Source organism: Ranitomeya variabilis, chromosome 7 (assembly GCF_051348905.1).
Source record: "Ranitomeya variabilis isolate aRanVar5 chromosome 7, aRanVar5.hap1, whole genome shotgun sequence".
In the NCBI taxonomy this organism is placed as follows: domain Eukaryota; kingdom Metazoa; phylum Chordata; class Amphibia; order Anura; family Dendrobatidae; genus Ranitomeya; species Ranitomeya variabilis.
The window spans coordinates 148,825,886-148,840,866 of NC_135238.1; the positions used below are offsets into that span (position 1 = coordinate 148,825,886).

Consider the following 14,981-nt stretch of genomic DNA (forward strand, 5'->3'; position numbering starts at 1 on the left):
TTTTTGTCCAGCTTGCTTAGAATGTCTCTTTGTTAGCTGGTTGCTCTAGTGGACTGAGGTTCTCCCCATGTGCCATGAGTTGGCACATGGGTTCTTGTAATCTCAGGATGGTATTTTTGATTAGGGTTTTTTGCTGACCGCTCAGTCCCCTTTTGTGTCATTCTGCTTTCTAGTTTTCAGCGGGCCTCTATTTGCTAAAGCTATATACATCATCTCTATGTGTGTGCCTTCCTCTCATTTCACCGTCAATACATGTGGGGGGCAACTATATCTTTGGGGTTAATTCCTCTGGAGGCAAGTGAGGTCTTTGTTTTCTCTGCAGTACTAGTTAGCTCTTAGGCTGGTGCGTGGCGTCTAGAACCAACGTAGGCACGCTCCCTGGCTATCTCTAGTTGCGTTTGTCAGGCGTAGGGCAGCGGTCAGCCCAGTTTCCATCACCCTAGAGCTCGTCCGATATTTATTATACTTTGCTTCTCCTGTGCTAACCCTAGCCATTGGGGATTCATGACAGTATAGCCGGACCACAAAGTGTTAATTGTTTGGGCTGAAGCAGGAGAAAAAGAAGTGTTCAAGGGAAATTTTTTTTTTTTTCCTTCAGAGTTTTGCTGCCTAGCCCTTAATTGCTGTCTAGCTGCTTCTTACCTCCTCTTAACCCTTGAATGGCTCTGATCTTAGCTGTTTATCATGGATGTCCAGAGTTTGGCTTCCAGCCTGAGTAATCTCGCGGCAAAGGTTCAAAACATACAGGATTTCGTTGTTCACACTCCCATGTCTGAACCTAGAATTCCTATTCCAGAGTTTTTTTCTGGAGATAGATCTACCTTCCTGAATTTCAGGAACAATTGTAAATTGTTTCTCTCTTTGAAATCTCGCTCCTCTGGAGACCCTGCTCAACAGGTCAAGATTGTTATATCGTTCCTACGGGGCGACCCTCAGAATTGGGCATTTGCATTGGCACCAGGGGATCCTGCATTGCTCAGTGTGGATTCGTTTTTTCTGGCATTGGGATTGCTCTATGAGGAACCTAACCTAGAGCTTCAGGCTGAAAAGGCTTTATTAGCCCTCTCTCAGGGGCATGATGAAGCGGAAATATATTGTCAGAAATTTCGGAAATGGTCGGTGCTTACTCAGTGGAATGAGTGCGCCCTGGCTGCAAACTTCAGAAATGGTCTTTCTGAGGCCATTAAGGATATTATGGTGGGGTTCCCTGCGCCTACAGGTCTGAATGAGTCTATGGCTATGGCCATTCAGATTGATCGGCGTTTACGGGAGCGCAAACCCGTGCACCAGCTGGCGGTGTCTTCTGAACAGGCACCTGAGACTATGCAATGTGATAGAATTCAGTCCAGAAGTGAACGGCAAAATTATAGGCGGAAAAATGGTTTGTGTTTTTATTGTGGTGATTCAGCTCATGTTATATCAGCATGCTCTAAACGCACAAAAAGGGTTGATAAATCTTTTGCCATTGATACTCTGCAGTCTAAGTTCATTTTGTCTGTGACTCTGATTTTTTCACTGTCTTCCATTTCCGTCGATGCCTATGTGGATTCAGGCGCTGCCCTGAGTCTTATGGATTGGTCATTTGCTAAACGCTGCGGTTTTAGTCTAGAGCCTCTGGAAGTTCCTATTCCTTTGAAAGGAATTGATTCTACACCATTGGCTATGAATAAACCGCAGTATTGGACACAAGTGACCATGCGCATGACTCCCGTTCATCAGGAGGTGATTCGCTTCCTTGTACTGTATAATTTACATGATGTACTAGTGCTTGGTCTGCCATGGTTACAAACTCATAATCCTGTCCTGGACTGGAAAACAATGTCTGTGCTAAGCTGGGGATGTCAGGGGGTTCATGATGATGCACCTCCGATTTCTATCGCTTCATCTACTCCTTCGGAGATCCCTGCGTTTTTGTCGGATTATAGGGATGTTTTTGAGGAGCCTAAGCTCAATTCGCTCCCTCCCCATAGAGAGTGTGACTGTGCTATAGAATTGATTCCTGGCAGTAAGTTCCCTAAGGGTCGTTTATTTAATCTGTCACTGCCAGAGCATACTGCTATGCGGAATTATATTAAGGAGTCCTTGGAAAAGGGACATATTCGTCCATCTTCGTCCCCTCTGGGAGCAGGTTTTTTTTTCGTGGCAAAAAAAGATGGTTCCCTGACGCCTTGTATAGATTTTCGCCTTCTGAATAAGATTACAGTCAAATACCAGTATCCATTGCCATTATTTACTGATTTGTTTGCTCGCATTAAGGGGGCTAGGTGGTTCACTAAAATAGATCTTCGCGGTGCGTATAATCTGGTGCGGATAAAACAGGGTGATGAGTGGAAAACCGCATTTAATACGCCTGAGGGCCATTTTGAGTATTTGGTAATGCCTTTTGGACTCTCCAATGCTCCGTCAGTCTTTCAGTCCTTTATGCACAATATTTTCCGTGAATATCTGGATAAGTTTATGATTGTGTATTTGGATGATATTTTGGTGTTTTCTGATGACTGGGAGTCTCATGTTCTACAGGTCAGGAAGGTGTTTCAGGTTTTGCGGGCCAATTCTCTGTTTGTGAAGGGCTCAAAGTGTCTCTTCGGAGTCCAGAAGATTTCTTTTTTGGGGTACATTTTTTCTCCTTCTACTATTGAGATGGATCCCGTTAAGGCTCAGGCTATTTGTGACTGGACACAGCCTACATCTGTTAAGAGCCTTCAGAAGTTCTTGGGGTTTGCTAATTTTTATCGTCGGTTCATTGCTAATTTTTCCAGTATTGTTAAACCTTTGACTGATTTGACTAAAAAGGGTGCTGATGTTGCTGATTGGTCTCCTGCGGCCGTGGAGGCCTTTCGGGAACTTAAGCGCCGGTTTTCTTCTGCTCCTGTGTTGTGTCAACCAGATGTTTCACTTCCTTTCCAGGTGGAGGTTGATGCTTCCGAGATTGGAGCGGGGGCGGTTTTGTCACAGAGAAGTTCTAATGGCTCGGTGATGAAGCCATGTGCTTTTTTCTCTAGAAAATTCTCGCCCGCCGAGCGCAATTATGATGTGGGTAATCGAGAGCTTTTGGCCATGAAGTGGGCATTTGAGGAGTGGCGTCATTGGCTTGAGGGTGCTAAACATCGCGTGGTGGTCTTGACTGATCACAAGAATCTTATTTACCTTGAGTCTGCCAGGCGTTTGAATCCTAGACAGGCTCGTTGGTCGTTATTTTTTTCTCGTTTCAATTTCGTGGTTTCATACCTGCCAGGTTCAAAGAATGTGAAGGCAGATGCTCTTTCCAGGAGTTTTGTGCCTGACTCTCCTGGAGACACTGGGCCTGCTGGTATCCTTAGGGATGGGGTAATATTGTCCGCCGTATCCCCAGACTTGCGACGCGCATTGCAGGAGTTTCAGGTGGATAAACCGGATCGATGTCCACCAGAAAGACTGTTTGTTCCGGATGATTGGACCAGTAGAGTCATCTCCGAGGTCCATTCTTCTGTGTTGGCTGGTCATCCTGGAATATTTGGTACAAGAGACTTGGTGGCCAGGTCTTTTTGGTGGCCTTCCTTGTCTAGGGATGTGCGTACCTTTGTGCAGTCTTGTGAAGTGTGTGCTCGAGCTAAGCCTTGCTGTTCACGGGCTAGTGGGTTGTTGTTATCCTTGCCCATCCCGAAGAGGCCTTGGACGCACATTTCCATGGATTTTATTTCTGATCTCCCGTTTTCACAGAAAATGTCCGTTATCTGGGTTGTGTGTGACCGCTTTTCTAAGATGGCTCATTTGGTGCCCTTGCCTAAGTTGCCCTCCTCCTCTGAGTTGGTTCCTTTGTTTTTTCAGAATGTGGTTCGTTTGCATGGGATTCCGGAGAATATCGTTTCTGACAGGGGATCCCAGTTTGTGTCTAGATTTTGGCGGACGTTTTGTGCTAAGATGGGCATTGATTTGTCTTTCTCGTCTGCATTCCATCCTCAGACGAATGGCCAGACGGAGCGAACTAATCAGACCTTGGAAACTTATTTGAGGTGTTTTGTTTCTGCTGATCAGGATGACTGGGTTGCTTTTTTGCCACTGGCCGAATTTGCTCTTAATAATCGGGCTAGTTCGGCCACGTTGGTCTCTCCTTTTTTTTGTAATTCGGGGTTTCATCCTCGTTTTTCCTCTGGTCAGGTGGAGTCTTCGGATTGTCCTGGAGTGGACGTGGTGGTGGACAGGCTACATCACATTTGGAATCAGGTGGTGGACAATTTGAAGTTATCTCAGGAGAAGACTCAGCAGTTTGCTAATCGCCGTCGCCGCGTGGGTCCCCGACTTCTTGTTGGGGACTTGGTGTGGTTGTCTTCTCATTTTGTCCCTATGAAGGTCTCTTCTCCTAAGTTCAAGCCTCGGTTCATCGGTCCTTATAGGATCTCGGAGATTCTTAACCCTGTATCTTTCCGTTTGGATCTCCCAGCATCGTTCACTATTCATAATGTGTTCCATTGGTCGTTGTTGCGGAGGTATGAGGTGCCTGTTGTTCCTTCGGTCGAGCCTCCTGCTCCGGTGCTGGTGGAGGGAGAATTGGAGTATGTTGTTGAAAAGATCTTGGATTCTCGTGTTTCCAGACGCAAACTCCAGTATTTGGTTAAGTGGAAGGGTTATGGTCAGGAGGACAATTCCTGGGTGGTCGCCTCCGATGTTCATGCGACTGATTTGGTCCGCGCCTTCCATAGAGCTCACCCTGATCGCCCTGGGGGTTCTCGTGAGGGTTCGGTGACCCCTCCTCAAGGGGGGGGTACTGTTGTGGATTCTGTTTGCGGGCTCCCTCTGGTGGTTACTGCTGGTACTGGGTGACTTTGGTGGGTTGCGGCCTTTGGTTTCCATCTGTCCATCAGAGGCTGGGTGTTTCCTATTTTACCTGGCCTTTCTGTCATTTCCCTTGCCAGCTATCAATGTGTTCAGATGTGCTCTGTTTGGTTCCTGCCTACCTGCTCCCAGATCTTTCAGGATAAGCTAAGTGCTGATTTTCAGTTGTTTGTTTTTTTGTCCAGCTTGCTTAGAATGTCTCTTTGTTAGCTGGTTGCTCTAGTGGACTGAGGTTCTCCCCATGTGCCATGAGTTGGCACATGGGTTCTTGTAATCTCAGGATGGTATTTTTGATTAGGGTTTTTTGCTGACCGCTCAGTCCCCTTTTGTGTCATTCTGCTTTCTAGTTTTCAGCGGGCCTCTATTTGCTAAAGCTATATACATCATCTCTATGTGTGTGCCTTCCTCTCATTTCACCGTCAATACATGTGGGGGGCAACTATATCTTTGGGGTTAATTCCTCTGGAGGCAAGTGAGGTCTTTGTTTTCTCTGCAGTACTAGTTAGCCTCTAGGCTGGTGCGTGGCGTCTAGAACCAACGTAGGCACGCTCCCTGGCTATCTCTAGTTGCGTTTGTCAGGCGTAGGGCAGCGGTCAGCCCAGTTTCCATCACCCTAGAGCTCGTCCGATATTTATTATACTTTGCTTGTCCTGTGCTATCCCTAGCCATTGGGGATTCATGACACTACCCACAGTAAAATTTGGTGGAGGTTCCATCATGCTTTGGGGCTGTGTGGCCAATGCCGGCACCGGGAATCTTGTTAAAGTTGAGGGACGCATGGATTCCTCTCAGTATCAGCAGATTCTTGACAATAATGTTCATGAATCAGTGACAAAGTTGAAGTTACTCAGGGGATGGATCTTTCAGCAAGACAATGATCCAAAACACCGCTCTAAATCTACTCAGGCATTCATGCAGAGGAACAATTACACTGTTCTGGAATGGCCATCCCAGTCCCCAGACCTGAATATCATTGAACATCTGTGGGATCATTTGAAGAGGGCTGTCCATGCTCGGCGACCATCAAACTTAACTGAATTGGAATTGTTTTGTAAAGAGGAATGGTCAAAAATACCTTCATCCAGGATCCAGGAACTCATTAAAAGCTACAGGAAGCGACTAGAGGCTGTTATTTTTGCAAAAGGAGGATCTACTAAATATTAATGTCACTTTTCTGGTGCGGTGCCCATACTTATGCACCTGTCAAATTTTGTTTGAATGCAGATTGCACATTTTCTGTTAGTACAATAAACCTCATTTCAAGGCAGAAACATTACTGTGTCCAACAGTTATTAGATATATGAAACTGAAATAGCTGTTGCAAAAAAAAACAATTTTTATAAAACATTAAGCTTAAGATTAATAGGGGTGCCCAAACTTTTTCATATAACTGTATATGTTCATGTCCCCACTGCTCCATGCCTCGCTGCTGTTAGACAGCCATAACACATGCAGAGATTGCCTGTTTGTTATATTTGCCAAATGTCAGAATAGTGACAGAGGGAGAATGTTGTAAGGCATTTTTATTACTTACTGCTGCAAAGTCAGAAGTTTACAGTCACTAAGATTACTATGCCTCTAAACAATTCTGGACTGCCCATATGAGGATGTCATGTGTTTGGAAGCTTCTGTTTTTTTGGCAACATCCGAGTTAATTAGAGGCACATGTATTTTAGTGCACACCTGAAACACACTGCTTCTTTGTGTAGCATCATGGGAAAGTCTAAAGAAATCAGCCAAGATATCAGGAAGAGAATTGTGGACTTGCACAAGTCTGGCTCATCCTTGGGTAGAATTTCAAGATATCTGAAGGTGCCTCGTTCATCTGTACAAACAATTATACGCAAGTACAAACAATATGGGAGTGTCCAGCTATCATACCACTCAGGAAGGAGATGAGTTCTGTGTACCAGAGATTACCTAAAACGGGAACAGTTTACTCTGATTCCATGTCAGATATTGAGAAAAACACGCAGATGTGTCTTTTTATATAGTGTATGTAAACTTCTGGTTTCAACTGTACCTACAGTACCTATGTATGTTCAATATAAATTTAGATTCTCCAGATCAGAATCTGCAATTCTATAATATGACTTCCTCAATGTAATCAGCAAACAGTCTGCAACAGAATTGGCCAGCCACAGACTATAAAATCTGCACCACAACCAAATTCTGCACTGAAAATTTATTTTTTACATTGATGTGTTTTTTTTTTTTTTAATTTCATATAATTACCTTGTACTGTATTCTGCTGCAGATTCTGATCTGCAGGTTAAAAGCCAAGCAAATAATGTGAGTTTGCCTTATTACAATACCCTTAAATAGGATTGCATGTGCTGATGATTTTTGTATATCTGACTCAAAAAAATCTTCTTCTAGGTTATGGATAACTTGCTGATTATTCTTGTATATCTGACTCAAAAAAATCTTCTTCTAGGTTATGGATAACTTGCTGATTCAGGTGACAGGAACAAAACGAGTGGTCCTATACAGCCCACGGGATGCTCCTTATTTATATTTATCAGGTACAGAAAAGAGCATTGCTGAATTAGTCACTGGTCTGGCACAGGTCTGAGGTTTGGACACATACACCAGGAAATACATTATTGCTTTTAAATCTGTGATATAGGCTGATCTGAGGGTCGACTCCTGCAAATCAGAGAGCTGACCCTCGGAAACTTGTGAACATCGTCTTAGTTGTGAGAATTTTCCTGACTTTAATTACACAAAATCCTTTTATTGGCACATATTTATATTAATGAAGTTTCCAAAACTGAACTGGTTTTCTTGGTTTACCAGGTGACAAATCTGAAGTTTTAGATGTGGATAACCCAGATTTGGTCAAATATCCTCTTTTTTCTCAAGCTAGAAGATATGAATGTACCCTACAAGCAGGAGATGTGCTGTTTATCCCAGGTTAATAATTGTATTTGTATATAGTTGTTAGACAGATAATAGACCTCAGAAAATGTCAGCCATGTATTGAATCATGCATTGTTTTTACTAAAAAATAAAACGACATTGATGGCATAACACCAAGAAAGCTCATGTCATCAATGTCCGATTAGCAGGTGTCAGACTGCTGTGACTCTCCCAAGATTGCTTAAAGGGGTTGTCTGCTCTTAAGCTATTCTGTGTGACTGCAGATGTGTGAATCCTCCCATCGTGTTCACTGCACGCTGTAAGGATTTTCTTTTACTGGCGCCATGAGCGAAAGGATATATGACTGCATGTCTGCAATATGAATACTCCTGGCCACATTCCTACTAGATGGGCACAAGCGTATTAAGTGAGCCTGGAAACAGTCTAGTTGGAATGTGGCCGGCAGTATGCATATCACATACTTACTATCACGTGACTGACCACTCCGGTGCTTGTAAAGTTCAGGTTAGAATTTGTTTTCACCTGGGGATTACCAGAGATGTGTCTCTTGGGGTGTGTATTTCTTATCTATCATTACAAACACTTCCAGATGTCATCTCACATTGCTGTCAGTTGTGACCAGCTGACTGTTGTAAGATAAGATCTGTAATTGTTTGTAATAATACATAACCTCATAATTATTTCTACACAGCAGCTGTAGAAATCAGTGAGGCGAGAAGGGCGTTTTCTTTTCTCTCCTGCATGACACCGCCTGTTTATGATTGGTCAACCTCATTTAGGGGAAGAAGTACACGTCCTCAGAGACAAATCTCTAGTAACACCCAGTTGAACTATAGTATAAATTAGAACCTAATCTCCATAAATGAATATTTCTGCAACTAAGATGAGAAATAAAAACTACATTTTACACAGCCCTGCAGCATTCAATGATGTGTTAATTTTAAAGAAGTATGCTCTCTAACTTTTTTTATTATTTACAGTATGTGTGTACATGCATGTAATATAGTGTGAGTATATTAATATACTCACCTACCACTGCTTTCTCCGGGGTAGAGCACCGTTCTTCTCTGCTACTCTGTGATGTCATTGCTCTGCAGACTCTCTGGATCACACTTCGCTCTGAGAGTGAAGTCAATTTTACAGTGTAAGGCTATGGAGGGTCAAAACAAGGCTCTATAGGCTTTCATTGCAAAATCGAATTCCGGCTCATAAATAGTGCATAGAATGAGCTGGTTAGTTGCAGTGCAGTCACTCAGAAGCAGAAAAGAATGGTGCTGGATCACGGAGAAAGCAGCGGTAGCTGAGTATATTAAGACACTCGCACTACATTACATGCATGTACACATACATTTAATGACCAAAGAAATTAGTGGGAGTGCTTCTTTAACATGCTCAAACTGTCTTTTAAATACTGCACCTTTTTTGCAGCAGGTCAAATTTTTCTCTCTCATATTCAAGGGGTTCTCCGTATACCTTTGCATCTATCCCTTTTAATTGTAAATCTTATTCTATATACCGGTACATTTTTTTATTCAAATCATGAAGACTGGATTTTTGCTAGTAGTGCAGATTTCCGTATAATTTCCTTATTCCATATTGTTGGATAGTGCATGTAAAAACAAACACTTCTGACTTTTACTCCTTATTAAAATGTTCAGTTTTTCTTGAAATAGTAATACTGTTCTTTTGTATACAGCTCGTTGCCTGGGAAACCGACCACTGCTGCTGTCTAGCTAGAAACCCAAACAGAGGCCTGTTCTAGAGAAAGAGCTCATCCATAAGTATTCAAATATATAACCAAAAGAGAAATGGATAACAGAGCAAGTAAAACAATTTTTATATAGCTTTATTATGACATTTTACATACAAAATTATTTTATTGAAACATAAACATAGATATTAATTTTTAAAATTCAAAGGGCAGCGACACGTTAGTGCCACTTTTGAGCAAGATTATAGTACACAGGTCTATATGAATGCCTAATAATTCTTCAAAGAAGCACATTGCGAAACGCGCGTTGGTGTCTGCCTCTTCCACGTCTATAGCAGGTTGGTCTTTTCAGTCTCCTTATGCCCTGTTTCTTTTTCAGAGAGTATACCAGTGTCAATGCTTGTACGTAGCCTGGCTGTCTTCATCCCTCCTGGATCCTCACTTGTGTCTGAATTTGTATCTAATACTTATTAGTCTGTGTCTTACCTCATTAATCTTTACTACATGATTGTCTTCCATTAGTAGGTCTGATTGGACCACTTAGATATGCTTTGCACTATGCACTTTATTTTTGCTGACTTAAATATCTGTATATAACTATTAGTCATTATCCTCTTTGGTATTATATGGCATGACTATACAACTACATTTATATAAAGTTACATCCTGTATATCTCTTTTTGACTCCTATTGGGCATTAATATGTACCTGTGTACTATAATTTTGTTCAAACGTAATAATTAATATCTATGTTTATGTCTCAATAAAATAATTTTGTATGTAAAATGTCATAATAAAGCTACATAAAATGTTTTTGCTTGCTCTGTTATCCATTTTTCTTTTGGTTATACGGGTGCTTCTCACAATATTAGTATATCATCAAAAAGCTAATTTATTTCAGTTCTTCAATACAAAAAGTGAATTTCAGTCATTATATAGAGTCATTACAAACAGAGTGATCTATTTCAAGTGTTTATTTCTGTTAATGTTGATGATTATGGCTTACAGCCAATGAAAATTCAAAAGTCATTATCTCAGTAAATTAGAATACTTTATAACACCAACTTGAAAATGATTTTAAAATCTGAAATGTTGGCCTACTGAAATGTATGTTCAGTAAATGCACTCAATACTTGGCCGGGGCTCCTTTTGCGTCAATTACTGCATCAATGCGGCGTGGCATGGAGGCGATCAGCCTGTGGCACTCCTGAGGTGTTATGGAAGCCCAGGTTGCTTTGATAGCAGCCTTCAGCTCATCTGTACAGTTGGGTCTGGTGTCTCTCATCTTCCTCTTTGACAATACCTTATAGACTTTCTCTGGGGTTAAGGTCATGCTAGTTTGCTGGCCAATCAAGCACAGTGATACTGTTGTTTGTAAAACAGGTATTGGTACTTTTGGCGATGTGGCCAGGTGCCAAATCCTGCTGGAGAATGAAATTTCCATCTTTAAAAAGGTTGTCGGCAGAGGGAAGCATGAAGTGCTCTAAAATTTCCTGGTAGATGGCTGTGCTGACTTTGGTCTTGGAAAGCAAAAAGAATGGGAAAGGAGAACCCAAACAAAACGACCACCTAGTCAATAATCAATAAAAATATATTAATCTTTATTCAATGCAATATAAGGAACAGGTAAGAACACGGTGACACATTAAATACAAGACACCACACAGTCACATGACTGAAACAAGGGTGCACGGAACCAGGGGACCATAACTACTTATAGTTCATTAACATTAGCAGACCCGTTCGCTCCCCAACAAAGGGGTATGTTGAGTGTGGGTTACACATAATGTTGGAACTGCCCATATATAATAATAATGTTTGGGAGACACATAATGTGAGGACCTAGAGCACAAAGTGCAACGTGCTTTCCCACACCAAGGGCAGACAGTCAAACCAGAAGAAAACACAGTGGACCTACACCAGCAGATGACATGGCTCCCCAACCATCACTGATTGTGGAAACTTCACACTAGACCTCAATTAGCTTGGATTGTGGCCTCCCCACTCTTCCTCCAAACTCTGGGACCTTGATTTCCAAATGAAATGCAAAATTTACTTTCATCTGAAAACAACACCTTGGACCACTGAGCAATAGTCCAGTTCTTTTTCTCCTTGGGCCAGGTAAGATGCTTCTGGCATTGTCTATTGGTTATGAGTGGCTTGACACAAGGAATGCGACACTTGTAGCTCATGTCCTAGATATGTCTGTATGTGGTGGCTCTTGAAGCAATGACTCCAGCAGCAGTCCACTCTTTTTGAATCTCCCACAAATTTTTGAATGGCCTTTTCTTAACAATCCTTTCAAGGCTGCGGTTATCCCGATTGCTTGTGCACCTTTTTCTACCACACTTTTTCCTTCCACTCAACTTTCCATTAATATGCTTGGATACAGCACTCTGAGAACAGCCAGCTTCTTTAGCAATGACCTTTTGTGGCTTACCCTCCTTGTGGAGTGTGTCAATGGCTGCCTTCTGGACATCTGTCAGGTCAGCAGTCTTCCCCATGTTTGTGGAGACTACCGAAACAGACTAAGGAACCTTTTTAAACGGTTAGGAAGCCTTTGCAGGTGTTTATTGTTAATTATTCTAATTTACTGAGATAATGACTTTTGGGTTTTCATTGGCTGTAAGCCATAATCATCAACATTAACAGAAATAAACCCTTGAAATAGATGACTCTGTTTGTAATGACTCTATATAAGGAGTTTCAATTTTTGTATTGAAGAACTGAAATAAATTAACTTTTTGATGATATTCCAATTTTGTGACAAGCACCTGTATGTCTAGCTAGTAAGCACTGTGCTGAAGTTGACCAGGATTAGGAGGTATTAGTGCATTTCTGGCCGGCCAGTCTCAAAACGGTGCTTACAAGCTAAAATGAAAAAAGCTTGTAAGCACTGATCATGCTGTGCTCTCTAGTAACGTTAGTCAGTCTCCAAACTGCAAAACAAAAGGAAAAGTGTTATTAATATCTCAAGAATGGCTGAAAAATTGAATAAGCAGTAAGTTGCTTGGATTTACAAGCCCAATAATATCCATTCATGAAGATGGGAATAATTCTTTACATTCAGTATTAGCATTTTTTCAATCTCTTTATATGTTCATATTGTTTAGCTTTTAGTACAATAGCATTTTTTCTCCTAATATAGACAGACGGCATCAATCAAACTTAGGAGCGCTAGGATAGGCTGGGCTTATAAATACATAGACTTCTTAGATAGCTTTGCTTCTTTGACTCCACTGCTTTTCATATGTATAGTTTATTTTCTACCATGTTTCTATAACATAAGTTTTCCTTAAAATATAGCCATGAGCATGTCTTTTTATGTGGTAGAAACATTTCCCTATAATATGTGTGAGAATAATCTTATTTATTCTTATTGGTCTAGCCCTCTGGTTTCACAATACAGTTGCTGAGGAGTTTGGAGTTGGAGTAAATGTCTTTTGGAGGCATCTACCTTCTGACTGCTATGATAAAACAGATACGTACGGTAACAAGGACCCCACAGCTGCCTCAAGAGCAGTGCAGATTTTGGATCGCGCGCTAAAGACACTTGATGAATTGCCTGAAGAATACAAAGATTTTTATGCCAGGAAAATGGTAGTGCGGATACAAAATAAAGCCTACAGTACCAACTATGAATAAAATTTGTTACACAGACTGCAGAAGTTGAATCACCCCTTTTACAACCACAACCATTTTCTGCTGTGTTCTCTTGAAATGGATAGTAAATTTAACAATAACCGTAAAGAAACACAAGATGTCAGCAGTGATGCTCCTTCAACAAAGCAGACTGGAAGAGGAAGAGTTGCCCTGTTGACGTGATGTCAAATTGAAGCTGTAGAACTACTTGATGGTTAGGAACTACCTGCCTGTAAATTCTTAGCCCTGAAATAACCCCTTTAAATACTTAATTTATATCTCTCATTTCTTATTAATACATTCTCAACTTTGTAGTATTCCAGGCCAAAGACTTTTTATACAGTCTTATTTTCTTGAATTTAAAAATGTATTAAAGCCAGATTTTTTTCTTTTAACATGTAATGTGTTTTTCACATGTAATAGCTGTTATTAATTTTTTCAATATTTGCTAAAACTGTTTTCATGGATTTTTCATTGCAAATTATGATGATTATGATGATTACATGATTGGTAATGTCAAAAAACCTACTAAAAAATGCTTCAGAACACGTTGCAATTAACACCATGTGTTTTTAATCATAGTACAAAAACCTAAAAAGGACTTTGGAGCAAAAAGCTAATAAAAACACCATATTCGAAGTATGCTGCTTTCGGAAGAAAAAAACAAAACACCTAAACGATGCATATCAAAGCATGGATGGGCACATCAATCAAAGCTATCTAAAAAGAAAAAACTTAGTTGCCATGGCAGCCAATAACTGCAGCTTTCATCTTACCAGAGAAACTCAGGTTCCTGTGGACAAGATTTTTAGGTTAGACAGTTTTGGTAAATGAGGCCCATTATATGTAGATTTCAATGTATACTTTAAAGAGTATGTATAATTGAAATTTATTCAATCACCCATGACAGCACCACGAGAGAGGAGATCCGCCCACCAAAGACAGGAAACCTACAGGCTAAAAAGGCAGCACCTCTCTCCTGCATCAGTTGATTTCCTGTACTTGATGGGGGAATCAGTGACAAATTTACCTGTTGAAGACGGACAAAGGATTTAATCTTGCCCTGGCCGGCCAAGTTAGGCAGGGATCCCTTCTCTGTCTCAGCCAGCACGTGGCTCCTGGAGGCTCCACAATGTGCTCATGGCGTTCTGGCATGTGTATGCAATGGTAGGGTGGGTATGAATGCACGTCGCGTCCTGGATCCCTCCCCGCAGTTACATGGGCTGGTACCGGAAGTGCTGCCCCTCCTGGAAGAGGCGGTTGCAGCATGTGGTGTCGGCTGTAGGAGCGCCCGGTGACATCATCGGGAGGTGCAGTGACGCGACAGGTAACGTGCCCAATGGGCAGTTGCACCTGGATCACTCTGCGTGTACTATGGAAGTGCGGGGAGGCGGGCCCTGCTGGGGGTAGGGGGCGTGAATGAACATCACTCAGATTGTCACCATGGATGCGAGTCCCACAAAATGGGGAGCACATCTGGGTAAGGTGGTGATCCAGGGGATCTGGACTAAGACTGAGAAAACCTTCTCTTCCAATGTTAAAGAGTTGCTGGCTATAGAACGAGCAGTTAACGTGTTCCTTCTATCCTTACAGGGCCTGAATGTCAAGATTCTCTCGGACAATTGAGTATCTCTGGCCTATGTAAACCGCCAGTGGGAACTTAGTTAAAAACACTGATGAGAGTAACAGATCATCTGTTTCAGATAGCAGAGAAGTATCTCCTTTCCTTGACGGACCTTTATATAAGAGGGAAAGAAAATAAGGCGGTTTTTCTAAGCCGCAATCCTCTGAGACAAACCGGAAAGTGAGGGAGTCTCTGTTCCCTGAACCCCAGAGAAAAACCCTTGGATGTGGACACTGTCCTGCTTCCCTGGAATTTCAGCCTGGCGTATGCGTATGAGGGTGCACTGATTTCACTGGTTGTAAGAAAAAT

At 41.8% G+C, this 14,981-nt stretch overlaps 1 protein-coding gene across 3 annotated transcripts in view; it reads left to right on the forward strand.

Annotated features, from left to right (window-relative positions):
• The window catches only part of TYW5 (tRNA-yW synthesizing protein 5), a 54,800-nt gene extending 41,124 nt beyond the window's left edge, over positions 1-13,676 (forward strand). For all 3 annotated transcript variants that reach the window (XM_077272017.1, XM_077272018.1, XM_077272019.1), the window contains exons 7-9: positions 7,250-7,337; positions 7,612-7,728; positions 12,795-13,676. In XM_077272017.1, the coding sequence (XP_077128132.1) occupies positions 7,250-7,337; positions 7,612-7,728; positions 12,795-13,051 (462 nt within the window). In that variant the 3' untranslated portion in view covers positions 13,052-13,676. The remainder of the gene's footprint in view (positions 1-7,249; positions 7,338-7,611; positions 7,729-12,794) is intronic.
• Positions 13,677-14,981: the final 1,305 nt, after the last annotated feature.